This window comes from Psammomys obesus, unplaced genomic scaffold (assembly GCF_907164565.1).
Source record: "Psammomys obesus unplaced genomic scaffold, mPsaObe1.curated_primary_1811, whole genome shotgun sequence".
Classification (NCBI taxonomy): domain Eukaryota; kingdom Metazoa; phylum Chordata; class Mammalia; order Rodentia; family Muridae; genus Psammomys; species Psammomys obesus.
In genome coordinates this window covers 169,953-195,381 of record NW_026586589.1, presented here as the reverse complement: position 1 = coordinate 195,381, position 25,429 = coordinate 169,953, and the positions used below count along the sequence as shown (strand labels likewise).

Genomic DNA, 25,429 nt, shown 5'->3' with positions numbered 1-25,429 from the left:
GCTCCTCCCGTCTGGTGAAAACCATTCACACTTACTGGACTGCTGGTTTGAAAATGTGATTCTTTGGATGCTGGTTATAGCAAAATTGCAGAACCAAATATTTTCTTGCAAAATATCCATTTGAAGTTTATTTATGTCACCAAGGACCAGGAAGGTGAAATGCTATACCTGGCGCTGTAAAACCATTGTCTGAGCTTGTTTGTCAGAAAAATCCATATCTGGATGGTGTGATCAAATTCTCAGCTGAGCCCTGCTGGCTGTGTCCTAATGGGGCAGGCATAAAAACCCCAGAGGACTAAGTGCAACCATGTAGGTGGCTGAGTTAAAACAAGAGTATCTGTTACTCCAGGTTAGAATCAAGGACAAACAAGCTGCTTAGAAACTAGGAACCTCTAAGAAGCTTTAAATCAAGCAGCAGTTCTGTGAGAATCTTGCTAACAGATAAGTGGAAAGGCAGATGTAGAGTCACTATTGCCACTTTGAGGATGTATAAGAAATACCTGAGTAGCATCTCTAAGATGCTGGTCTTCCTGTGGTGTCTGATAAAGTAGCTCTGGGCTGATACTCAGGACTGTCATTTTCACAGGCAATTCTGACACAGGTGTCCATAGAGACACCCTGAGCTTGTGAGGATGTCTGAGAACTATATACTCAGCTTTCTCTTACAGTGGAGACAGAATCCTTCAGGAGAGAAGGAGCTTGCCTGCTGCTGCAGAGCAAGTCAAGATGCCACTAGAGTTCCCTTACTTGTACTCTGTCCTAGAAGTAAGTATACTTTCCAGGTCCTGGCTTTCTTTCCTTTATCTTCTCTGTCTCTTCTCAAAGCATGCAGCCTCTGTGACCGGAGGGTATTTACCTACTTCCTGTGTTTTGTCACTTCTTGTCTCGCCTCACTAGAATGTGACCTTCACCAGGGCAGTGGCTTCTGTTGTATTTCATTCACTTGTCTTGTGATTCGTCAGTACTATAGAGTTCAGTGACTATTTCATAAACAGATGGACGAAACATTTTGTTAAACAACTGTGAGTTGGTGGACCTTGTGGAAAGTACCAGCTTTTAGATATTAGTAGCATAAATGAGTAAAATGGGTTTCTCCCCCCCCCCCCACTTGTATGATTCTACTTGAATCAGCAGTTGCAAGAACAGCTTGTTTATGGAAGGTGATTAGACTTCCCTAGGGTAGCAGTAATAACAGCTGTGATCACCAGCTTTTCTTGATTCAGGACTCATTATTTGTCAAACGTGCACTCTAGGGGAGTTATAAGCTAACTATTCATGGCACCTGGGATCTCCTCTGAAGCCCTTTAGAGCCCCATCGGGAGGACCTAGACCACCTGCATTTTCAGAGGAGACTAAGGCTAAAAAGGGAAGTTATTCTTCAGGGTTACACAGCCAGTACAGACAGTGATCTAAGGATTAAGTTCTTAGCTACCAGCAACATTCAGTATTGGGTTTGGGGTGTTTTCTCTTGGAGGAGGAATTGAAAACACTAAAGACTAGGCAAACACCAGTCTTCAGGGGTCCCTGGGCCAAAAACATCAACCTCCAAGTTGGTATAAAACCACAGCCTGGAAAAAAAGACATTTTTTTTTTCAGCTCAACTTTCCAGCATTTCCCCATACTTTCAAGTTTTTCCATTCTCCCATTACAAAGGTGGCTTCATCTTAACCTGGTAGGCTTTTCTCACTTCTCGGAAAACTTCCCTGAAACCAGCCAAAGAAAATTCCTGTGGTGATAGGTCACACTAAGCCATTTCTAGGAAGACCACTGTAGCACTCATTTACACCCTACCTCCCGAGGAAGGTGGGCGGGAAGGAGCTCCCTTCACCCACCTTCTATAATGCATTCCTGTGGAGGCCTCAGGAAAGGGCTGACTGGAGGATATGATAGGTTTATAAATGTGGGCACAACAGATCCCTTGTGCAAGTTGGGCGAGCCTTTGAGTTCTAGGAACACTGTACTTCTTAGGAGCAAAGAAGGAATCTCACCACCCCGTGTGGATAATGCAGGCATTCACTCACACGTCTGCGAGCCAGGACCACTCTTGTGTGAAATCAGCAACACTTCACACTTGGGCAGCAGATTTCATTTAACTCTTACAGTATTCCTCATAAACTGTCACTGCTCTCCTTCTGTAGGTACAAACAACTTAGGAGATTGGTAAATTGCTTTTTCCTCCTTTCTTTTGAGACGGTACTGTTATGTAGTCCTGGCTGGCCTGAAACTGCCTGTGTGGACCAGGCTGCTCTCTAGCTTTCAGTAGTCTTCTGCCTGTGACCCCAAGTGCTGGGGTTATAGCTGTGTGCCACCACACCAGCCTGCGACCATAACTTGCCGGTTTCCTGGCATTTCAGGAGCCCTGTTTGAAACATGAGTTTTTGCAGAAGGCTGTGCTGCCTTTCTGCAGAGCTGGCTCAGCATGGGCTGTGGGGCCATCGTGCTGGGTTGCACTCTGATGCTGCCATGTGCTAGCTGGGAGATGTTGGCCAGGTTATCCAGTCACTCCTCCCTCGCTTGTCCACCAGAGCCTGCGAGTAAAAGAATACTCATATCCTTTCTCATTAAAGGAGTCAGTCTGTCTGCTCCCCAGAGCTCACCATGTCAGTCCTTGCTATCATCCTTATATGTCGTTTTTTTTCTCTCTGTTTATAAACTTGATATTGGTAATTTCAGGGTTTCTCCAGCCAAAGGTTGTATCTGTGTGTTCAAGAGTCACGTGTAGTTGACCCACACAGAATGCTTAGCTTCACCTTCACTCTAGAGAATGTTATGGCTGTGTGTGACCCTGAGGGGTAAGGGAGGGAGGTGGCTCCCCTGTCCTAAACACTGGCCTCTGGGGTTCCAGAGATATGCATACTGTCTCTGCTCCTCTTAGGGACTGGGCAGGAAGTGGGAGGCGGCCATTAGTTTCATACAGGAAGTTACTGTATATGCTAAATATGTGCTTTACTTCTCATTCAGGGCACATTAAATCAAAACCATTCTTCAGTTTTTTAGGGATGCATGGCCTCAACAGCACTGTGGGCTTCTCAGCTTAGACATTGTGGTGACTCTACTCCTCACTTCTCTTCTAGCTTAAGAGTTGGACTGTGGAGGACCTTCAGAAGAGGCTCTTGGCCCTTGACCCTATGATGGAACAGGAGATGGAGGAGATCCGGCAGAAGTACCGGTCCAAGCGGCAGCCAATCCTGGATGCTATTGAAGCCAAGAAGAGGAGGCAACAGAACTTTTGAGGACACCAGCCCAGGCCTTTGGTGGCTTTGGGGTTGCTAGTGTCACATCTGCTAGCCAGCACTTCTGCTCTGTCATTTCACAGCACCTTTGTGACCTCAGGAATGTGCGCCAGTGGGCAGGGCTACCTTGACAGTCGTGTCACCTGGTGTGTGTATTTACACCAGCAGGGTGTATCTTGAAGGGTTTGTATTGGCGCTTTTAACTCAGAATTTTAGATCCCAGGAACAGAGACTCCTAGTTGAGTGACAGCTGGGAAATTTTTTACATTCTCTTTTTGTTTTCCTCCTAGTAATAGTCTTTGGTTGCCCTCTCTGGAAGACTTTTTAAAAATATATAAATATGCATATATATATATAAATTATGAATAGATCCCCACTCTGTGTGGTGGTGTCTCTGTATAGGTACAATTTCCAACACTTTGCCTCTTTCCTGTGATCTTACGGTACTCTGCAGCCAGAGAGCAGAGGACACGGGGAGGCTCTGGTGGCCACTCAGTCCCGGGAGCCAGCCCCAGCCATGGCAGGGCTGTGTGGAAGAATTAGTCTTGGGGTGGTTGTGCCACCACAGTGATGAGCCTCATGCCCTTATCACTGGCCTCTGAAGCTGTCGGCGATGCCAGGGAAAAGCCTGGAGAACTCGAGAATGTTCTTTGAGTCCCAGGAGAAGCCTGGCACCCTCCTTGCAAATTAGCCTTTGCTGTTTCAATGCCTTTCATCTATCTACACCCTCCCAGCTGCCTATAGTCACATCCAGATACTGCCCAGTGCCTTAAGAGGAGACACATCTGGTGAAAGGACAGCCTACAAAGAACCAGCTAGCCAATAGGGCCATGTCCATCCAGTCCAGAAAAATCTCACTGTTCATGTGAAAAATCACATGTGGCATTCTGCTCTGCATTTCCTACCTGCAGCATAAAGGGCATTGCTTTTGTGGGCCACGTTCAAACATGTGATTGTTTTATTTTTTTTTTCATTCATTATGGAGGATCTGGCAAGGATAAATGAACACCAGAACACTTGCTCCCAGGAGGCTTAGTTGGACCAAGAATTGCCAGAGCTGGAAGGGATGTGAGTAGTCAGTGGGTCTGATCTTGTGTTATGCAATTAAAGGAGAGGTGACATTGCCAACGTCACCAGTCAAGTTAGACTAAAAGTAGGGATTGGAACTCAGGGCCTTTCTCCTGGGCCACTGGACCAAGAGCCTTTTCACTGAGGGAACGAAGCTACTGGTTCATCAAGTTTGTCCCAGGGACCCCCTGCTCTTGCCTTGCCTCACCCCTTTGGTACCTGAGTTGCTATGGAAAGGCTTCTCAGAGGAACCATGTCATTCTGTCTCAGCTTATCAGTAGGCTTCTTGCAAATGTCTCCCAGAGACAAACAAGCACTTGTGGAAGGTTTGAAGCACGCCAGGGGGCTTTGCAGAAGGCAGTTCTCCCACACCTTTGGCTCAAGACTGCAGTCAGAAGAAACTGGAAAGATAGTTGTCCTTGTATTTTCCCCTAATTTCTTCCCTCTGATCCAAGCCATGATTGGATTGCACCCGAGGACACTGAAATTCAACTCCATAATTGCTTTTGCTCCCTAACCTGAGAGTCGATAAAAAGGCAGGGGATGTTCCCTTTTGTGACCAGATTCTGTCCTTTGCAGTTAAAACAAAGAACATTCTTTACATTTAAAAAAAATGTAAGAGGCAGCTGGTCTGCAGGACCTGGCTGGCAAAGTCACTGTGGCAGAAAGAATCAGAGGATAGTTTGCGGAGCCCTTGCTGGAATGATAAATGGCAGCTAGCATTCCCTGGGTAGCACATGGCAGACACTGAGCTAGGTGCACTGCAGCTTTCATAGTAATCCCGTGGGCTTATTAAGTTATTTCTCATATGGTAAAATGAATTTGAAAGATTCCTTCCCGCGACACTGTGGATCTGGATCCATGGCATCACTTTGTCACAGGACCAGGAAAGTCCTAACTGCTTCGAGTGAAGTGAGCATGGCTTCTCACGAAGACTAAGTCTAAGTCTGTCTCTTTCTTTTCTTTTGTTAAAAACCAGCTGAATTAATAGTCTCCCAGTCAAGTAAGCTTTTAAAAGCCCAGAGCATCTGGCATGCATAATGTTTGCTGTGCTACTTACTCTCTCAGCCTTGTAGCTCTTTTCTCTTGAAGAAAAGTGCTCTGAGCTCAGCCAGATGGAGAAAGCCTACGGCAAGATTCAAGAACAGGAAAATAGTTTCTTTTGTGACTACTCTGCAGCTGTGATCCTAGATCTGGAGTCTGTTTGGGTTGCAAGCATGTCTGTACCACACAGCTGGCAGTCAGGTGCTTGGCAGTCTAGCTGAGCAGCGCCATTTCCTGGAAAGGTGTATGTGTTATCCAGTGACAGGCAAGGTAGCAAACCATCCTTTCCTTGAGGACCAAATTCAAGGAATCGTATCTTGCTTCCCTTGAGCTTGAGCATTTGTGACTCAGGCTTGCAGAGGACACTGGGCTCTCTGCTTCCAAGAAGCCATGGCCCACACCTAAATATTCCTTTCAACAAACAAAACCTCACACTCTCTAAAAATATTGTAGTTGTGCTCCTATTCATACATTCGAAGCACTTTTCAATTTTTTTTTCCTGTATATTTTTTCTTAAACTTCAGTTGATTGGAAGGTATTTGAGTGGCTGGGAGTGAGAAAGGTTATTCGGTGAGTGGAGAGATAGGAGCAGTAATCTGAACCCTTGGGCCTTTAGTCTTGAGTCTTTGACACTGTACAGTAGCACCCAATGCCAGGAGTTTATTTTACCATTTAAAACTCAGTACCCCTGTCTGATGTCAGGAATGAGAGAGATGGCATCACTATAGACCGTGCAGACGGTCAGAGACTAAGCCGAATATTATGAACAGCTTCATGCTAACAAATTCACCAGTGGTAGAGAAATGGACAGATACCCAGAAAATTACAAAGTAACAAGGCTTACTCCAAGAAGAAATGGGCAACCCAAACAGCCCCTTTTCTACCCAAACTTGTGGCTCTGAGAGATATGGGTAGCTCTTCGTTTTAAGGAAACCGAGGCTCTGGTAAGGTCTGTTTCTCAAGGTCATGACAGCAGAGTGTAGCAGTCTTCCTCCACTGTCTTTCCCAGCATACCTTGCTGCCTCTAAAGATTACAGTTCTTTATTTGGGGAGAGTTGTTCCTGTGCAAACCACACTCCTCACCCTTTGTAAGCACTGTGTTTGTATTTTTATTAGGATTACCTTCATCATCTTTGGAATCCATGTTCTTTGTGTTTAGGGGGCAAGTCTCTTCTACCAGCCTGCACTCAGACCAACTTGGAGAGAAAAAAAAAAATCCTAAATGCTGTTGCTGATGTACAATTTAAAAATGTGAAGTTTGTAGCTTTAATCTTTTGTAACAAAAACTAATAACACTGGCTTAAGTGCTGACTTGAAATGCTATTTTGTAAGGTTTGGGTGTAAATAATCGAGGTCAGCTGTTTGTATGTTTGAGACCTAGCTTCTTCCACTGCCATTTGTTTTTAACTTGAGGTACTTCCTGTGTGCTTTTATGTTAGAGTTGTTCTCCTTCATTCTTCCCCCAATACCCTTCACCCTTGTTTTAAATAAACTGGTCTTTAGACTGCAGACTATCCCTTTTTTAACATGAGATTTTCCATACATGTCAGTACCGTGCAGTGTTGTGAATGTTGGTGTTGTTGAGTGTATATTCTAGGATCCAGAGCCGGGAGGGAGGTCAGCTGATTGGCACTTATGACAGAGCTAGTTGGCAATGAACTGGAATGAACATAGATTTTACACACACACACATATTAACAGAAATGTGTATATGCACACAAATGCAACTGAGGTTTTCGTTTTGTTTGTTTGTTTGTTTTGGTTTTTCAAGACAGAGTTTCTCTGTGTAGTCTTGGCTGTCCTAGACTTGCTTTGTAGACCAGGCTGGCATTGAACCCACAGAAATCTGCCTGTCCCTGCCTCCCCAAGTGCTGGGATTACAGGCATGTGCCACCATACCTAGTTTACAATTAAAAGTTTTTATTAAACAGAATATGACAAGTTTTTAGGAACTCCACAGTGTCCCAGCTCCTTACTGTACTACCATGGATCCTATGTTGTTGTTTTATCATTTGACAGTTTTCTGCATTTATGTAATGGATTTTAGTCATTTTCACACCCCTCCCCCCAATTTCCCTCCCTCATTTTTCTTCTTCCACAGATATACCTCTGCTCAGTGAGTGCCCCTTCTACTTTTGTGCATGGCTTACTGAGTTTAATTAGAGTCACGTGCCTTAGTGGAAAGTTAGTGGTGGAGCAAGGCTGACTTATCTGCAGCTATGCTACTGAAGAAAGCAACACTCCTCCTCAGAGCATTAATTGCCAATAGTCCCTCTGGAAGGAATGAGGCCTCAGGTCCCCTTGCTTATCCATGACGAAGCATTGATGGGTCCACTCTTGTGTATGTTTTGGGCAGATAACCACCGCTGCAGTGAGTTCCTGAGTGCAACAAGCGTCATGTCAGAAGGTAACACTTCGCTGCATATCTCCCCATCCTTGCCTCTCTCGTTCTTTCCCACCCCTCTTCTGAGATGTCCCCTGAGCTTTGGAGGGATTGTTATGTCCCACGTGGGGCCAAGCATTCCACCTCCACTCTCAGCGCTTCATCCAGTTATAGATTTCTGCATTAACCACTGCCAGCTGCAGGAAAGAGCTTTTCTGAGGAAAGCCGGACACAGCACTAAACCTTGGGTTTGCGTGTTTAGAAGGCCCGTTAGCAATGTGACTGTTGAGTAAAACAGCAATAGTAGGTTTCTTTCTGGCTCAGGACTGGACATCACAGAGTGCCTGAGGACTAGCTAAGCACAAAAGCACCACTGTGTGTGCAGAGTGAGGGGCAGTGGTGCCGTGACACCAGGGAAGCATCTGGAAACTTGAGAAGGAAGGAAGGAAGAAGCAGCCTGGTCAGCACAGGGTAAGGAGGAAGGGAGGGATGAACATGTGTAAAGACAGGCTGGGCCGGAGCCTGATGCAGGGCCACTCTGGAATCGTCATTCAAGATGAAGTAGTAGGACCCTGCCCTTGGGTGGTGCATCCGAATCCAGGAATTACCAAGCCAGAGTGACCCTTAGTCATAAAAAGGTCAGCCAGGAGCAGGGAGGGAACAGATTCATGTGGAAGAGCAAATGCAGATCTTGCAAGTCGAGTTGTGCTGGGATATTTAATGCTGTCACTCTGCTGTTCTGCTTTTCTAGGAGTGGAGTGATGGCATTTTTATTGCCTAATGTGTTCACTCCCCGAAACACTAAGCATCTCTTTTGGACCCCTGCTGGGGTTGACAGATACTCCTGTTGTCAGATTCTCAGTCTGACCAGAGAGAGGAACAGTGCTTCGATTTTCTGCTAAGCACTTGGCATATGACAAGACAGTGCAGACAGAGCCTTTAGAGACTCAGTGCTTTCTTCCGGTGTCTGCATTGCTCTCTCAGCCCAACAGAACTCCCTACAAGGGTGGTTTTGGAGGAGTGTGATGCAAGAGAAGCCATGGCGGAGTCTCAGGCAGGGACAGGTGTGCTGGTTGGCCTGTACAATGTCCAAATGCTTTAAAACAAAACAAAACAAAACCCACTATAAATAGCCAAGAGTGAACCAAATCTTATTGCAACTGAGCACAAAGCACTGAGTGTTTACTATTGGTTTTAGAAGAGAGGATTGGGTAGACATGCAGACACTCATTAGTTCCTCATTGGAGCTTTGCCAAGAGCTGTCTGTCCTCCGGAACAATCATGCTCTCGAAGGCAGCAGTGCTCATGAGTTCTGAGTCATGAGTACAGGACAACACACTGGTTGCTTTAATTTGTAACTCATGCCCATAGTAAGTCTATATAAAATGTAAATAAATGATATTTTCAGAAGAGAGTAATGGGCTCTAAGGAAAACAAAATGGGGAGCAGCACTGAGAAGGCTGTGTGTGAAGCCCCTGGGGGATGGGAGGGCACCTGCTGGGGTAGAACCACAGGTAAGTAGAGGCCTGTGTGTCGTGTGTGTGTGTGTGTGTGTGTGTGTGAGAGAGAGAGAGAGAGATTCCTGTTTCTTATGAAGGGACTAGTATGTGAAGACTCGTGTTTGTAGCACCATTATGAGAGAATACTTAGCTTTAATCACGAGTGTATCAAGGCAAGTGTGCTGGCGCTGCACACCCACCTTAGCAGCTTAAACCAAGCGTGGAATCGCTGAAGGTCGGTGAGGATGTGGAGCAGCCAGTTTCCTGAATACCGGTGAGCCGACCTGAGACCCAGCAGTTCTGGGTAATTCCTCAAACGGAACTGTGCAGAGCGCTATAAGCATCGAAGAGCTGGGAACTGAGCTGAGTCTCATGTAGTGTCTCGAGCATGTTAGGTGAACACTCCTCCACTGAGCTTAGCCTTCTTTCTTTCTTTCTTTCTTTCTTTCTTTCTTTCTTTCTTTCTTTCTTTCTTTCTTTCTTTCTTTCTTTCTTTCTTTCTTTCTAATTTTGAGACAGGGTCTCGCTAGTTGTCCAAGCTGTCCCCAGGCAGGCTTTGAATTAACAGTCTCGCCTCAGCCCCATGAGTAGCTTGTGTTGTAAGCCTGGAACACTGATATCCCAGATGATCTCTATCCAGGAACTAATCTGGCACAATCTGCTTAGCATCTGAGACGGGAAGAGGTAAGGTATGTTCATGGGGCTATGATGGCAGTCCTTTATTTTGTAAAAGGAAGCCATCCAGATACCCAGTGACAACTGATAAGTTACCTAAGTCATGTAGTGCAGTACTACACAGCACTGCAAACGGATCATCGATAGCCATTGAGGAGAAAGCCAAGACCGACCAAATGAGAAAGAAAAGCGAAGGTTGTGTAGAGCTTGCTCTGTCACTCTTAAGACTTGCACAGAGGCTCAAAGGCAGAAAGGAGGAGTGGAGACCTCACTCTACAGTGGAAATGCATGGAAGGCTTCGCCTTGATTGGAAGCTCTGGGCTGGGGTGCTCTAGACAAGCTGCCGATTGTCCCTCATTGGAAATGGACAGAAATTAAGGGGGCCCAGTTACTAATCAAGCTCTAACGTGTGGTCAGCTGGTTGTGACAGAGTTATAGTTCAGTTTCTTCCATTGCCATTAGAGGTAGCAGCAAGCTGGCTGCCTTCCAAGTCTAGCCAGTGGCAGGCTGGCTTCCTGGGCTGTATACAAGCAGGAGCAGGTTTTCTGGGTAGTTTGTGGTGGGTGGAGAGTCAGGGCTCTCCGAATGAATGGTCCACCCATTGTCTGCCTGTACATTCAGTTTCTCACTATACACAAAAGCCTGGCTGATCTCTGTGACATTAGAATAAAGTGAGACATGTCCGTTGTTGGATGAATGGACAAATATGGTTTATGTTCATAACGGACATTGCTTGAGTCTTAAAAAGAAAAGGTACCCTCATATATGTTACCACATGGATAGGCCCCAGATATGACAGTAAGTGAAACAAGCCAGTCATAAAAGAACATAGCTCTTCTTTCATTACAAGGTCCTAGAGTCGTCAGATTCATAGACAAAGTAGAATGCTGGAGGGAGGGAGGAATGGGGGCAGGAATTTCAGTTCTGCAGGCTGAGGTCTGAGGAGAGGTGGTAAATGGTAGTGTTACAGCATGAATCCATGTTCTGCCCCTGAACTTTACATTTAAAATGATCAAAATGGCAAATTTCATTTACATTTTACCATCACCATAGCAAAAAAAGCAGGCACAAAGGAATCTATATTGTACAGTTCTAATGATATCAAGTTCAAAACCAAAGAAACCTTTGATGTTCAATTGGAAAACAATCTTATATAATGTTTTTAACTTTTGAGAATTTGATACATGTGTACAATGTATTTTGATCTTGTTCGTTAATTCATCCCAGAGCCCTCACCACATCCCATTACCATTTTTGTGTCTTTTTCTTTTTTAAAAATAACCTATTGCATTCAATTAGTGCACAGGCTTGGGGCCATTCGCTGGAACACAGTCAACCTACCAGGGGGCCTGAAGAAAATGGAACCCTCCTTCCTTAGCTGCCATCTAAACCGATAGGGGTGGGGCCTACTGGAATGTTGACTAGCTTGATCTTGGGCAGGTCTTGTGCACTGGGGCTGCCCTTTAAAGGCCCCTAGTGACTTATTTCAGCTAGGCCTTGCTTTTTAAAGTTTCCATTATCTCCCCCAAACAGCACCAAAGCTGGGGCTTAGGCATTCAGAGCCCACCAGGAACATTTCATATTTGAACCGTAACAACTGGCTTGGCTTATATTTGAACTGAAAAGGGACTCAGGTGTGGGATTGCTCTCTACTATGGCCATAAAGACTTCTCTGGCTCTCTGACTTGTGATATGGGGCTGAAGAAGGAAGACTGTAAACTGAGCATCCTTAGAGAATATTCCATCTCTCTCAGCAGGGTGTGTGTGTGATGTTTGATTCTGAGGGAAAATGTAATTTGGGGCGGGTCTGATTTTGGGGTGGAATTTCAAAGCGGGGATTTGGCCTCCTCTGTTCTTGCTCCAGGAGCTGGCTGCACTCTAGCAACTAGATGAGATGGCAAATGAAACTTGGACCAAATGCTAGCCCACATGAATTGGGCCTTACAGAATCCAAATCCTTTGGCATCCTGTAGAGGAAGGGAATAACAGATTTCTGAAGACAGTACGCTGGACTGGACTTAACTTTCTTCCCATGAATCCCTCCAAGTATGGCCTCCACTGAACCCCAGAGCATGTTTACCCTTGCTTGGAAGAATGTCGAGGTCAGGAGTACTGGCCTGTCTCAGAATACAAGGTGGAAAGAAATCAAGGGAGACACATGACATCAACCTCTGGTCTCCATATGCACACACATGTGTTACCTCCGCAAGCACCAGAAAGAGGGGAGGAAGGGAGGGAAGGGGAGAGGCGAGAAAGAGAGGGCAATGATAGAATTTCACGGATGCACACTGCATTTACCTCCCACTTTGTGAAAGGTACATACTCTCCTCATGCAAAGGCTCTGGTCAGTTTCTGCTGTTGGGCTTTGAGGATGGACATCAGGCTAAATACGGATATCAAGTAACCTTGCGCCCAAAGGTGCCCCACTGTACACTGGGCACTGTGTCCTCCACCCAGACAGAAAGTCAAGGGTGCCTGGCAAGGACTCGAACACCAAGTGTGGCCATGAGCTCACCGGGCAGGGCTCAAGTGGACCCTTGATGTACACTGGTTGTGGTTGGGGCATTGTATGTCTGTCTTCCAATGGAGCACCACAACCCACTTGCAGATCCACTGCCGCCTGTCTTCAAGGCTTGAATTTTGCAAGCTTCAAGGCTTCGGTGCCCATCATCAGAATGCTTCCCTAATGGGTACAGCAATGAATTCCCTGAATTGGAGACTGAGTCTGTCACTTGGGCATTTCTGAACATATCCCCAGGAACACAAGAGTAAAGGGAGTTAGTTACAGTGCTGTCCTGGGTAACCAGCTATGCCATCAAGGGGAAATTCCATTACAGCTACCCAGAGAAAAGGCATAAGGGACTTTGTGCAACATCGGGACTTCCCTGAGGCATCTTCTTGTTCCTAGCACTTTAAGGGTTCAGATTCTCTAGGAATAAAGGGTTAGGCCACTCTCAAATAGTGAATCTCAACCATCTGAAGTGCCAGCCAAAGGCAGGGTGACCATGACACGGCAAATAGAACATATTCCCAGTGCCAGCAGCAGCCACTGCACATTGCAGCAATGGGACAAAGCTGTGATGTCTTCCTCGCATTGTCTTTTCATCTCCATCCCTCCTCCAGTCTCATACACAGAGCACCCGGTAACAGCTCTTACTGTTTACAGATTGAAGTAGAAAAAGTGGCACTAGTAGAAGGGTGAATGAACCTACAAGCTGGATCCATCCAACAGGACATGGCTTTGGGGTGTCTTCCCTTTAGAGAGAGATCAGTGTTTGGGTTACGTGTGACAGTTTCCTTATGTAGAAACATATATGAAAGAGTGTATGGGAAGAATATCTGTGTGAGCATGTGTGCCAGCAAGGGTATGTGACTGTGCCTGGGTGTGTGTGTGTTGGATTCCCCAGAGCTGGAGTTACAGGCACTTGTGAGCTACCTACCTTGGGCACTGGGAACCGAATTTGGGTCCTCTGGAATAGAAGCAAGTGCTCTTAACCATTGAAGCATCTGCAGACCCACTCTCCTGCATCATCTTCCTACAGATCCAGGAAGGATGGGGGTTTGGCTGAGTCATCTGCTTTTTTCTTGGTGGGGCTGGAGGGCAGAGTGCCGGCTTTATAAGTGCAACAGATGGAACAAAATGAATAATTCCAAGACATGGCCATGTGTTGTCACTTAAAGAAGGGACAAAAGTAACAGGTGTCTACTACATTCCAACCTTGGGTTTCTCAATACACCCCATTCCCAACACACACACACACACATACACACAAGGGCACAGAAGGTTGTTAGAGGTGAATGTTTGGAAGGCAATATCTCCAGACAAAGGATTCTGGGCTGTTGCTGGGCTTCCCAGAACTCTCCCCATTGGTCTGTTGCCTCAGGCCTTGTCAGGTTTTCCTTCGACTGGGTGAATTTGATGTATTCTTGGATGGTCGCCTCCAGCATCCTCACACAAATCTTTGGAACCTGTAAGTGTCACCTTACTCAGTATGTGGGTCTTCCTTGGAATTGTGGTTCAAAGGATCTTGAGATGATATCATCTTGGACCACCCCCATGGGCCATAAATGCCACCTCAAGTATCTTTACAGGAGAAAGGTCTGGGGAAATGTAATACACAGTGGAAAATGTGATGCTATGGCAGGGGCAGCACGGGAGGAATGCCAAAGGCCAAGAGCTGTGAGCGAGGTTTGTGCTCTCCTCCCGAAGGTCCCAGAAACAGAGTCTGCTAACACCTTCATTTTGGACTTTTTGGCTTTGGGAGCTAAGTAAGAACGTGTTCTTTTTTAAGCCACCAACTTTGTAATAATTTGTTACAGAACCACTGAAAATGTACATACCTTCCTGTTCATTTGCTTTTGCTTAAGCCAGTATGAAGGCTCATACTTGTTGTCACTCACAGTTTTCATTGTTTGATTATTTGACTTTTTTCTGTGTTGCTGGAAACTGAACCCTGGGTCTCATGTATGCTAAACAAGTGCCCTCTCACTAACCTACAATCTCAGCCCTTTTAATTCTGAAACAGGATCGCACTTAAATTGCCTAGGCTGACCTTGAACTCACTTTGGAGCCCAGACCCTGAGATCTTTCTCAGCCTCCCTAGTCACTGGGGTTCTAGGCCTGTGCCTCAAAGCCTGGCGAGTTATACTTTCTAGCGATGTTAATTCCAACAGGATTCTTGTCACGTGAAAATGGTTCTGGCGGGCACTGCCACAGACAAAGCCTCTGAGGATGTGGATCATGAATCATTCCATTTTATTGATTGCCCACCTTCCTTCCCCCAGCACTCAGAACAAATCAGGCAGTCAGCTGTAGGCTAGCAGAGGCAGGTGTTTGGGATCTCTGTGTAACTGTCCACCAACCCGCTGGTGTGGGAGGGAGCCAATACATTTATGCTTGGTCGGCACAGAACCTACAGCAGACTCCAGCCAGACGGCTCTCCCTGATCTGTCCCCATACCACGTTCACAGTCTTGTCTGGAGGATCAGTGAGTCTGGATGTGTGCTCAGCCAGGACAGAGAAGGGTGTGGGAGGCTCTCCAGTCTGTCCCTCATCTGGGCACAGCTGGACACAGATGTTAGGAGGTGAATACGCAGGAGAGATGAGCATGGTGAGCTCCCGAGAGGCTCTTTGGCTTAGCGCCTGTCTCGGCTGCAGCCTGGAGGCTGGGAATGCATGTGTTGAGCGTCTGTTGTGTACTCTGTTTGGAATATTCCTCCCTGGAACCCCCTTCCCCCTTTTTTTTCTAATTGTTATTTATCCTTATTATAGCTGGTTAGACTGTCACTCAGGAAAGCATTCTCCGATGGTTTCAGGCCACGGATTTTGGTAGCTCATGGCTTCCTACCTACTTAGTTAACTATCATGACTGTCACTATCACATCTGGGTCTGTCTCCCTGACTAGTTCCCTTGTTAGTATAGGGCCTTCTGTGTTCTCTACCATGACAATCTCCTGAACCTGGTAAACAGGTACCCAGCAGTCAAGGCAAATCCGACAGGGTTGGGTCAGTGTGGAACAGGAGAGGAGGAGAGAGAGGAGAAGCTATGGGAAATTGGAGAGTGCATTCTTCCTCCAAAGGTATTGGAAAAATGTCTAAAATGCACTAAAGTTACCATTCATTTAAAGAAAACATGTCTGAGGACCCAAGGGAAGCCTCAGCTTGGGACTCTCCCAATAATGATCTGTTACATGGGAGCGTGAAGAACCATGATGAAGTCATTGTTAAAGGTCCCCAAACCAAGAAGGGCTGGGGATAGACTGCCCAGTGGGTTTCCTTCTCAGTGTTGTTCACACCCTTTCAAGAGCAAGGTCTCTGTCCATTTCCTCTTTCCTCCGAGGGCCTGCTTCCCAGTAGGCTGTAGCAATTGCTCAGTCTGGACAATATTCACCAAATATCTGCCCTGCCCCAGGGATGAGCCAGGGTGATGAAACAGATAGGGCCCCAGGAGACCCCAATGATATAGAAATGGGTGCTTAGCCACAGCATGTAAGAGGGGGTGGAAGGCAGGACCCCTTCCCAACTTGTTCAGCCAAAGAGCAGGTTTGGCAGGAGGGTATAAAAGACTTGCCTCCATCAAGTATGACAGGGCCCTTTAAGGGTGGGATGGGAGCTATGGTAGGCAGGTTTGTATTGCCATAATAAAAATCATGACCACAAGCAACTGGAGAGGAAAGGGTTTATTTGGCTTATGTATCCCAGGTCATAGTCTACTGAGGAATGCCAAGGTAGGAGTGCAAGGCAGGAGCTGAAGCAGAGATCATGGAGGAACACTGCTTACTGGCTTGCTCCAATGACTTGTTCAGTTTGCTTTCTTACAAACCCCAGGACCACCTGCCTAGGGCTGGTACCACCCATAGTGGGCTGGGCCTGCCCATATTAATCATTAACCAAGATACTATCCCACAAGCTTGCCTACAGGCAACCTGATGGAGGTGTTTTCTCAACTGAGATTCCTCTTCCCAGGTAAGTTTAGCTTGTGTCAAGTTGGGGAAAAAACCAAACAGGACAGGAACATGCAAAGCAGCCCTCTGCCGTCAACAGTTCAGAGCTGAGCTGGCTGTAAGGCAGAGCCTCCTCAGGAATTTCCCTGGGTCACAAGTTGTGAGTGATTGGCTAGAATTGAGTTCTGGGAATAGGGGTTGGCCGCCTCTCCCATAGCAGGTATAGAGCTGGGTCGTGGTCCCAGAAGGGTCTGTTCAGGTTTTCTCTATAAATCAGTCCTGGGAAGTGGGTGTGGAAGGTAATTGTGCTATTGATGCTACAGATTGTCCAAGGATTCCGCCCCCAGCTCCTTTCCCAGACTTTGCTAAAAGCTGACTTCTTCACAGAGGTTCTGTGACATTCAGGTGAGCTTCACTTCCCTCATCTGTGAAATGGGGATAATTATCTGCCAGCACAGGGCTAAAGGCTTGTGCAGAGGCCGCCCTCTTCCTCCTCTTGGTGCACACCTACTTCCGGGGAGGTTGTTGCGGGGGCTCCGGGAACGTTAGGGCGGTACTATCCTGCCCTGGGGTTTTCGAGAAAGATCGTTGGCCCCTACATTGCTCAGGTGGATGACTCCCATGCGGAACGGAAGCAGTGGAGGGCTCTGCTCTATGTGAGCGCAATCCAAGGCCGTGGGGGAGGGGATGCAAAGTTTTAATAACTCTGAGATTGAGCAGGCTCACCGGGGGCCTGGGTCTCCAGGTCTGTAGAGCGCCCCTCCTGAGAAGTCTCTCGGGACGTTTCCAGAGACACGTCGGACACCCCGTCAACACTGCTCAGCAAGTCCTCAAACTCCCGCTGGCCGCTGCTCCGCACCGCCGCCTCCAGGGCCTTCTGGCGCCGGTAGAAGTGGGAAAACTTGTTGAAGATGATGGTGATGGGGAGCGCGACCACCAAGATGCCCCCGAGGATGCAGCCCGAGGCCGCCAGCTTGCCAGCCACAGTCTCTGGCACCACATCCCCATAGCCCACTGTGGTCATGCTCACGGTGCCCCACCACCAGCAGGCAGGGATTGTGTCGAAGCCCACGTTTTCTTCTTCAGCTGTGTAGGCCACACCCGAGAACACTGACACGCCCACGGCCAGGTACAGCAGTAAGATGCCCACCTCACGGTAGCTGTGCTGAAAGAAAATGCATGAGCCCGAGTCAGAGCTCCCTGGACTTACAAACCTAGTGTCAGGAGAAACGGAGGCTCACAGAATAGAAAGGGAAGTCCAACATCGAATGCGAGAAATTGTGCCAAGATCCCAACTTTCTTCCAAATACAGTAAGCAACAAGCCTTCCTGCAATTGATCACAGGCCTGATTTCTGTGTACATGGTGCAGGCTTGGCCTCAGTAATTTGGGTCATGATGGTTTTTATGCTCTCACAGAACCAAGAGGATCACAGTTATATGTCATAACACAAGGAATTGTTTTCATGATTTGAACTGCTCTGTAATATTTCTGACAAGTGCAAAAATATTGTCTGCCCCTCAAGCAAACTGAGCGGACATGAGTTCCTTAAACCATCTAAAGCTAAAGGCTACACTTGTATTTGGGCACCTGGCTCTTAAACATGGCAATTCTGCCCCCCCCCCCCCCCCCCCCGCCTACCAGGGATGGAGACATATTTGGTTGTCACAGTGGGAACAGGCTGGCATGCATGCTGGCCAGGGATAAGGCTTACCATCTTACAGAACACTCCCCTCCCCGATGAAGAATTACCTGTCCTCAAATGATGTCAATGCTGAGGGCCCCTTGTGCAGCAGCATCTCTCAGACGGTAATTATGTAGGGCTCAGTTTAAAAGCTTGAACCCAGTCAAGTAAGTCTGGGGTTACAGCCAGAGAGTCTGCCTTCCTGGCGTGCTTCTGAGTGTTGGGGAGGCTTTTGATGGCAGGTCCCCCACCCCACCCCAGACTATGTCATACCCATGTCTTGACTCTGATAGCCCTGGCTATTCTTCTTCTCCCTCCTTGCCCCAAGCTCTGATTCTTTGCCAAGAAGCAAGGCTTGGGGAGTGTGAGGTTCTTCCCTAGGGTGGTTCTGAATTAAAGGGATCTGGATAACATATGTCCCTGTACTGCTGCCTCCTAGAACCTCAGTCTCCCTATCTATGAAGCAGTGACAATACAAGCCCTTCACAAGCTCCCCCAAGCCCTTGGAACAAAGAAAAGGAAAAAAAAAAGGGGGGGTCCAGAGTTCATGTCCTTCAGCACCTCAAACCCACGGCTGTCTCTTCCTTCTGTCTCTGCTCTGCCGACATTCACTCTGCTTCCTTAGCAGACCCTGGTACAAGTTGCTCACATTGCCTCCTTCTCTGAACCATGCTGATTTCAACCCCCTGGGCGGGGCCCGTGGTCAATAAACTGCAACCAGGCTTATAAGACTCAGCCTAGCCACCCCAGGATCTTCATTTACGGGAAGAAAATAAATTATAGCATCTTCCGGAGGAGGCTGTCCTAAGGACTAATCAATAATGGATGTGAAACTGGCAGGGAACACTCATTCTGTGTCCAGTAAGCTGTTAGCTGCTCCGAGGCGAAGAGTGACCTGTGACTACCTCTGCCTTCCGATGACGCCAGAAGAAAGGCACATTCCTGCTCTGCCGATTGCTTGGCACTGTGGTCTATGTGATATTTGATAGACACATCAAAAAGCCCTTCCCTCTCTTCCTTGTTTCTGTTTTTGTTTTTTTTTTTTTTTTTTTGGGGGGGGGGTGGAGGAAAGTAGACAATAGTGGTTCACTTTAATTGTTAAAAGAGTTATTTAAAATTACATGCATGTGTAACTTTGTGTGCCTGTATATGCAGGCACGTGTGTCTGGGTGCCCGCAGAGGTGCTGGGGTCCACTGGAGCTGCAGCCAAAAGTGATCATTAGCAGCCTGATGTGGGTGCTGAAAACCAAATTCGGGTCCTCTGCAAAAGCTGTACCACTGCTCTTAACCACTGAGCTATCTCTCCAGCGCTATGGTTCACTCCGTTTTGTTTTCTGTATTCGTGTGTGTGTGCGCGCGCACACACACACACACACACATTTTTCTTTATTCTCCTGGGGAAATACAGTTAGTGCTAAGTCAATGATTCTCAACCCTTTGGGTCGCGATCCCTTTGACAAGCCTTTCTCCCAAAATATTTACGACTCAGGACAGTAGCAAGATTACAGTTATGTAATATAAGTAGCAAGAAAAATAATTTTATGGTTTGGAGTCACCACAACACGAGGAGCTGTATTGAGGGGTCGCAGCGTTAGGAAGGCTGGGAACTGCTCTAAGCCCTTCTTTTTTCTTTCTTTTTTTTTTTTTAGTAGGTTCTTTTTTTTTAAATTTAATTTATTTTTATTTTATGTGCATTGGTGTTTTGCCTGTGTGTATGTCTGTGAGTATCAGATCTTGGAGTTACAGGCAGTTGTGAGCTGCCATGTGGGTGCTGGGACTTGAACCCCGGTCCTCTGGAAGAACATTCAGTGCTCTTAACTGCTGAGCCATCTCTCCCGCCCTTCTTTTTTCTTTTTGAGACTTGTTTTTATTTATGTGAAGGGGTGTTTTGCCTCATGCGTATTTGTGCACATGGGTGCAGTGCCCACGGAAGCCAGAAGGGGGCACCGGATCCCCTGGAACTGAAGTTTCAGGTGGTTGTGAGCTGACTTCTGGGTGCTAGGAACAGAACCTGGATCCTTTGGAAGAGGATCAGTTAAGAAGACTCTTAACCGAGTCACGACTCCCAAGGCCTTCTCTAAAGAGCTGTGGGGTTGCATGGAGCTGAATCTTGGCCTCCTGACTTATGCCTGGTTCAAGGGTGGCACCCATTCCACAGGGCACCTGGATGTGGCTAGGCTATACATGCCTCAGTTAACGCACCCTGCTCTGCATCCTCCCTCTGCCCCAACCCGGCCTCAACCGCGTCCTACCTTGAGCGTGGCGCCCAGCGAGCGCAGACCCGTGGAGTGGCGCGCCAGCTTGAGCACGCGGAAGATGCGCATGAGGCGGAACACTTGGACCACTTTGCCCAGGTCTCCGAGTTCCTCCCCGCTGGCTCCACGCCGGTCACCGAGCGCCGCACCCGCCAGCAGCGTGAGATAGAAGGGCAGCACGGACACAATATCGATGAGGTTGAGCGGGTGGCAGAAGAAGTTGCGCGGGCTGGGCGCCAGCAGCAGGCGGGAGGACACCTCGAAGCTGAACCAGGCGATGCAGAAGTACTCCAGGCGGCGCAGCACGGGGTCGTCGCGCACGTCCTCGGCGCTGCGACCCGCGGCCACCGCCGCCACCGCGGCCGCCGCCTCCCGGGCTTGGTACTCCGGCAGGCTGTGGATGCACATGGCCGCGATGGAGGCGAGCACCACGCCGATGGACACGCAGCTGAAGAGCTTGCTGGGCAGCGAGTAGCCGGGGTTCTCCATGGTGAGCCAGAGACGACGACGCAGGCGGCCACAGCGGGCCGCGCCATAGCGTGCCAGCTCCCGCTGCACGTCGGAGATCTCGTCGGGACACGGGTCCACGCTGCTCGGCGCGTCGCTGTCCTCGTCCCAGGCGCGGGGCCGCGCCACCCGCCGCTCCAGGTAGCGCGCGCGGCAGCAGGCGGCCAGCGCGTTCTCGCCCAGGCCCCAGTAGTCGGCCTCCTGGCCGAAGGCGAAGACGCACAGCTCGTCCAGCACGTGCAGGTGGCCGGTGCGGTAGAAGTGCAGCAGGCCCAGGAAGAAGCCCGGGTGCCGATCGAAGTAGAACTCGCGCGCCGCCGCGTCGTAGTCGTCGCACAGGCGCCGCGCCTGCTCCTCGGACGCCGCTGCCTGCAGGCGGCCTAGCCGCGTGCCCGGGAAGCGCGCTAGGGCGCGCGCGCTCAGCAGCCTCCGCACTCCGCCCACGTTCACACGCAGGGCCTCGTCTCTTGGCCGCCAGGGGACCCGGGAGCCTGGACCCGGGGACTCGCTCACCATGGCTACAGTGTGCCTGTGGATTAAAATCCCAGGCTCCATCCACCACGCAGGGTGCTGGAGACTGTGAAACGCCAGGCATGGAGCAGGGGCCCAGATGTCGAATGCACCCCCCACCCCGAACTCAAGTCAGACCTGGGTCTGAATACCCTTGACCCCCAGACGGGGTGACTGACTAAATCATCCTCCCCACTCCCAGTTTATTTCCTCCAGGCACAGCAAATGGGGAGGCCTACCTGGCAGGGCTATAGAAGCGATGGGATGGTGGGGTCGCCTGGCGTCTGCTAGGGGCCAGGGTAGGACATCTCTCCTTTTCCAGGCCAAGCTTGGATTTAGGAAGCCAGATGTCTGCGGTGGCTCTTCTCAACCTCAGGATCCTCCTCCGTAGATGGGATTGGTTAAGGCGTACTACCTAGGACTATTAAGAAAGTCAGCTGAGACTCCTGATTCCCAGAGGGTGTTCCAAGGACTAGGAGAATCCCCATCACAGGACTTGGCCAAGGATGCAGCAGAGTCTTAGCCTGCCCTGATTTTGACGACTCAGAAGCCCTGAGGTGGGAGGCTGCACTCTGTTTTCATATTGTGTGTATGTATGTATTTATGTATGTATGTATGTATGTTTCATATTGTGTGTGTATGTATTTATGTATGTATGTATGTTATGTATGTAAGTATGTGTGTGTATTTGGAGACAGGATCTCACCATGCAGCCCACTGAGGCCGACATCAGCCTTTTGATCCTTGTCCCCAGTCTCCTGAGTGTTGAGATTCTAGACAGGCGCCAGCCCACCTGGCCGGTTTGTTTTGAGAGGCCTGGAGGGTGGCTGTGACGCGTGGTCCAGTTGGAGAACTACTGGACTAGACTTACGTGAGAAACACCTGCGGTGTCCTTCAGACCCGACCTTAAACCTTGTCTCTGCATTGTCTTAGCAGTCACTTATTTCCTCTTAACCTTGCCAGCAGAGATCAGAATATCCACTTGGAAACGGGGGTAAAGTGGTTGTGTGGCCCAGTATCTTTTCCAGGCTCGCTTTGTCTAATTATCCACCCAGGTCCTTGTCTACCGGAGTCAGGCGAGGCGGAATGTAACTTTACCCTTAACTGTCCTGTCCCTTGACTAAACTGTTTCTTCTCCACATCTTTCCTGCAGAATACACAATGCAGACAAGAGCATGCATTCCAGGGATAGCCGAGGGCTAAGACGGTTTATGGAAGCTGTCTGACTTCGGTGGATACTCCAGAAATGCTAGATTTTCCCGCTGGCCCCTGGCCCCTGGGGGCTCACTTCTGCCCCAAGAACTGTGCAATCCCTCCTGTACCGAGGGGTCAGTGATGCCTTCTTCCAGGGGATGGGGATGGAGGGCATATGAGCCCAGATGTCCTTCACTCACGCTAGGTGGCTTGCGATTCTATCCTTAGCTTGGCTCCTGTGCTAACCCAGGCCAGTCTGCTGGCTCTGGGTACATTAGCCCTCCTATCCAGAAGGAATAGCACAACACTGTGGATGAACTGTTATGAGAATACGTGCAAAGTCCCTGGCACACACTGGGTGCTCAGTAAACATCAAACTCCCATTCATTCTTTTCTTTTTATCAGCTCTGAGTTCAAATTCTGCCGCTGCTAGCTGTTGACCTGAGGGGACCCGTTGCCCTCTCTGAGCTGCTGATTCCCTCTGCAGTCTGGAGTTGCCCTGGAGAGACTCTGAGGATTAAACAGGCCCCGATGTTTGCGGTAGTGCAGTCCCTGGCCCAGCACTGAGCAGTTCACTTCTGTCGCCCATTAGAAGCTCCATTTGGAGCATCCTCCCTGCCCACATCTGCCACTCATTTCCCCGCTCTATGAATTGAGGTAATTAATTCCACAAACATTTCTTGTTAAGACTCCCCGTCAGTCAGAAACACTGGGTGGTTTACTCAGGATCGCACAGACTGTCCGCGGGCCTCTCAGGGGACTGGTTCAGCACTCTTGATACTTTTTGTGAGCACCCCTGCTGGCCGGCCGCTTCCCGGGGCTCCTCACACACAGCGCAGTTTCATCCTAACACCACCCAGGTTTTCTGAATCCCATTTCACAGACTGTGCAAGCGAGGCCAACCCTGTCATGCTGTCCCTCCTTGGAGGTCTCCTAGAACGGACTCCAGCACCAGGGATCCGCAGGCAACATTCCCCCCCCCCAGCCACGCCCCTCCCTGAGGGAGGCTCCTTACCTGTCCTGGCCTCCGAGGATCCAGCGCGCCTGTCCCCCAAGCTCTTTTCTGCCCCGCTGCGCCTCACTACTGCGGAGGCCCCGAGGCCCCCTCCTTTCCTGTGTTCCCGTCCCCCGCGGCTGAGGCCGCATCGATTGCTGCCGGGGGAGGGAGGGAGGCCGCGGGCGGCCGGAGGCGGTGGTTTCTATTCTTGCCTGGGATGGATGGGGGCATCTTTCAAAGTCAGAGCCTGGAAGGATGGGACGGCTAGGAAACGGGGACACCTTTGGAGAAAGGTTTTAACCTCTGGCCCAGGAATGGCAGCGACCACAATTTGCTTAATTTAGTGATTAATATGTGCCAGGCACTGTTTCAAAGGACTTAAGCCCAGTCACGTTTGACACAAACTTGCAGCGATAAGGTCTTCAGCTTCTGGTTTTATAGGTGCCGCCCAAGTACTGGCTCGGTACTGTGGGGGTCTGAGTTAGGAGGCGGGGGAGGGTGCTTCATTTCCTGGTAGACCCCAGGCTGTGCCTGGGTAGGCTCTAGTGCACTCTCTTTTTCCAAGTGAGTCGTGAAGCCGGAAACCCATCCTTCTGTCCCGGAGGCTCAGAACTCCCACTCCGTGGGAGAATCCTGATTACTTCCTTTCAGGAGGACTGCCTGCCGGCAGAGACAACAGTGCTGAAAACTTAAAGAACCCTCACCCTGCCCCAGCATTTCTTGGAAGGCTGCTGTGTGTGCTCTTTCACTCATAACAGTGCTCACAAATACCCACTAAGCCCCTCCCTTGGGTCAACACAGGCCCGAATCATTGCCATCTCAACCCGTGAGTTGGGTGGTGTTCCTGAGCTGGATGTGTAAGGCCTGAGAAGCACGAGGACTCTCTCAGGGTCACGTGGCTGAAGTTAGCACCAAGTGCACAACGGATACGATCGGACCCACCTATGCCATTTACAAGTTATGAACTGAGAATGAGGCTCAGTGGCATTGCTTGCCTGTTGGGCATGAAGCCCCGGGGTTGAACCCCAGTACTGCAAGCACACCAGGCACTGGGGTTTATAGCTATAATCACAGCAGTCAGGGAGGTGTGTGTGTGTGTGTTTGGGGAGGATCAGAGGTTCAAGGTCATCCTTGGTTGAATAGAAAGTTCCAGGCCAGCTGAGACTTTTCGTTCTGATAGTGCCTTACAAAAGGGAGGGGAGGGCTGGAGAGATGGCTCAGCAGTTAGAAGCACTGGCTGCTCTTCCAGGAAACTTAGGTTCAATTCCCATTACCCACATGGCAGCTCACAACTGTCTCTAACTATAGTCCCATGGGAGCTGATGCCCTCTTCCGGTGTGTAGACAAAACAGGAAGACAAAGCACCCATATACTAAACAAACATCTTTAAAAAAAAAAAGATACAGATGATTTTTTTGGGAAAAATGTATTTTATTTAATCTAATATATTCCAGATATAATTTTAACATGATATCACTAGAGAAAGTATTAGCGAGATATTTTCTATATTCACTTTTGGTCTAAAGTCTTCAAAATGCAGTATACTAGTTTTTTTTTTTTTTTTTTTTTTTTGATGTTTTTTTTTATGGTTTTTTGTTTTTTTTTTTTGTAAAATGTGTTACAAATTACCATAATTTTGGCAGCTCCCAACCTTACAAATTTGTCATCCTACTGTTTCTTTAGATCAGGAGTATGTGAATGGCATAGCTACACTCTGTACTGATTCGTGTGTGCTTGAGTGTGTGTGTGTGTGCATATGTGTACTAGCATGTATGTGTGTCTGCTGTTAGTGTATGCGTGTATTTGTGTATGTATGTTGTGTGTTAATGTCTGTGTTTGTGAGTGTGTGTTAGCATGTGTGAGAGTGTATTCTTGAGTGTGTTAATATACATGCATGTATATGTGTTAGTATGAGTGTATGCTTGAGCCTGTGTGTT

General features: G+C 48.5%; 2 protein-coding genes across 4 annotated transcripts in view; one reads left to right on the top strand and one right to left on the bottom strand.

Moving 5' to 3' along the window:
• Positions 1–6,854, top strand: part of Stk4 (serine/threonine kinase 4) — a 92,289-nt gene extending 85,435 nt beyond the window's left edge. For all 3 annotated transcript variants that reach the window (XM_055602303.1, XM_055602301.1, XM_055602302.1), the window contains one exon: positions 3,075–6,854. In XM_055602303.1, the coding sequence (XP_055458278.1) occupies positions 3,075–3,233 (159 nt within the window). In that variant the 3' untranslated portion in view covers positions 3,234–6,854. The remainder of the gene's footprint in view (positions 1–3,074) is intronic.
• Positions 6,855–16,274: 9,420 nt separating this feature from the next.
• Kcns1 (potassium voltage-gated channel modifier subfamily S member 1) lies at positions 16,275–21,583 on the bottom strand. The gene is made up of 3 exons (XM_055602392.1): positions 21,541–21,583; positions 20,282–21,320; positions 16,275–17,511 (listed from the first exon to the last, which is right to left on the bottom strand). Exons 2-3 carry the CDS (start codon positions 21,305–21,307, stop codon positions 17,044–17,046), a joined length of 1,494 nt encoding a protein of 497 aa, XP_055458367.1. The 5' UTR covers positions 21,308–21,320; positions 21,541–21,583; the 3' UTR covers positions 16,275–17,043.
• Between the last annotated feature and the right edge of the window lie 3,846 nt (positions 21,584–25,429).

Bases quoted from the DNA above. Each gene is read 5' to 3' on its own strand.
- Kcns1 (XM_055602392.1), bottom strand. From the start codon at position 21,307: ATGGTGAGCGAGTCCCCGGGTCCAGGCTCCCGGGTCCCCTGGCGGCCA. The intron at 17,512-20,281 runs GTAGGACGCGGT...ATTTTCTTTCAG, and splicing joins CGCTGGGCGCCACGCTCAAG to CACAGCTACCGTGAGGTGGG.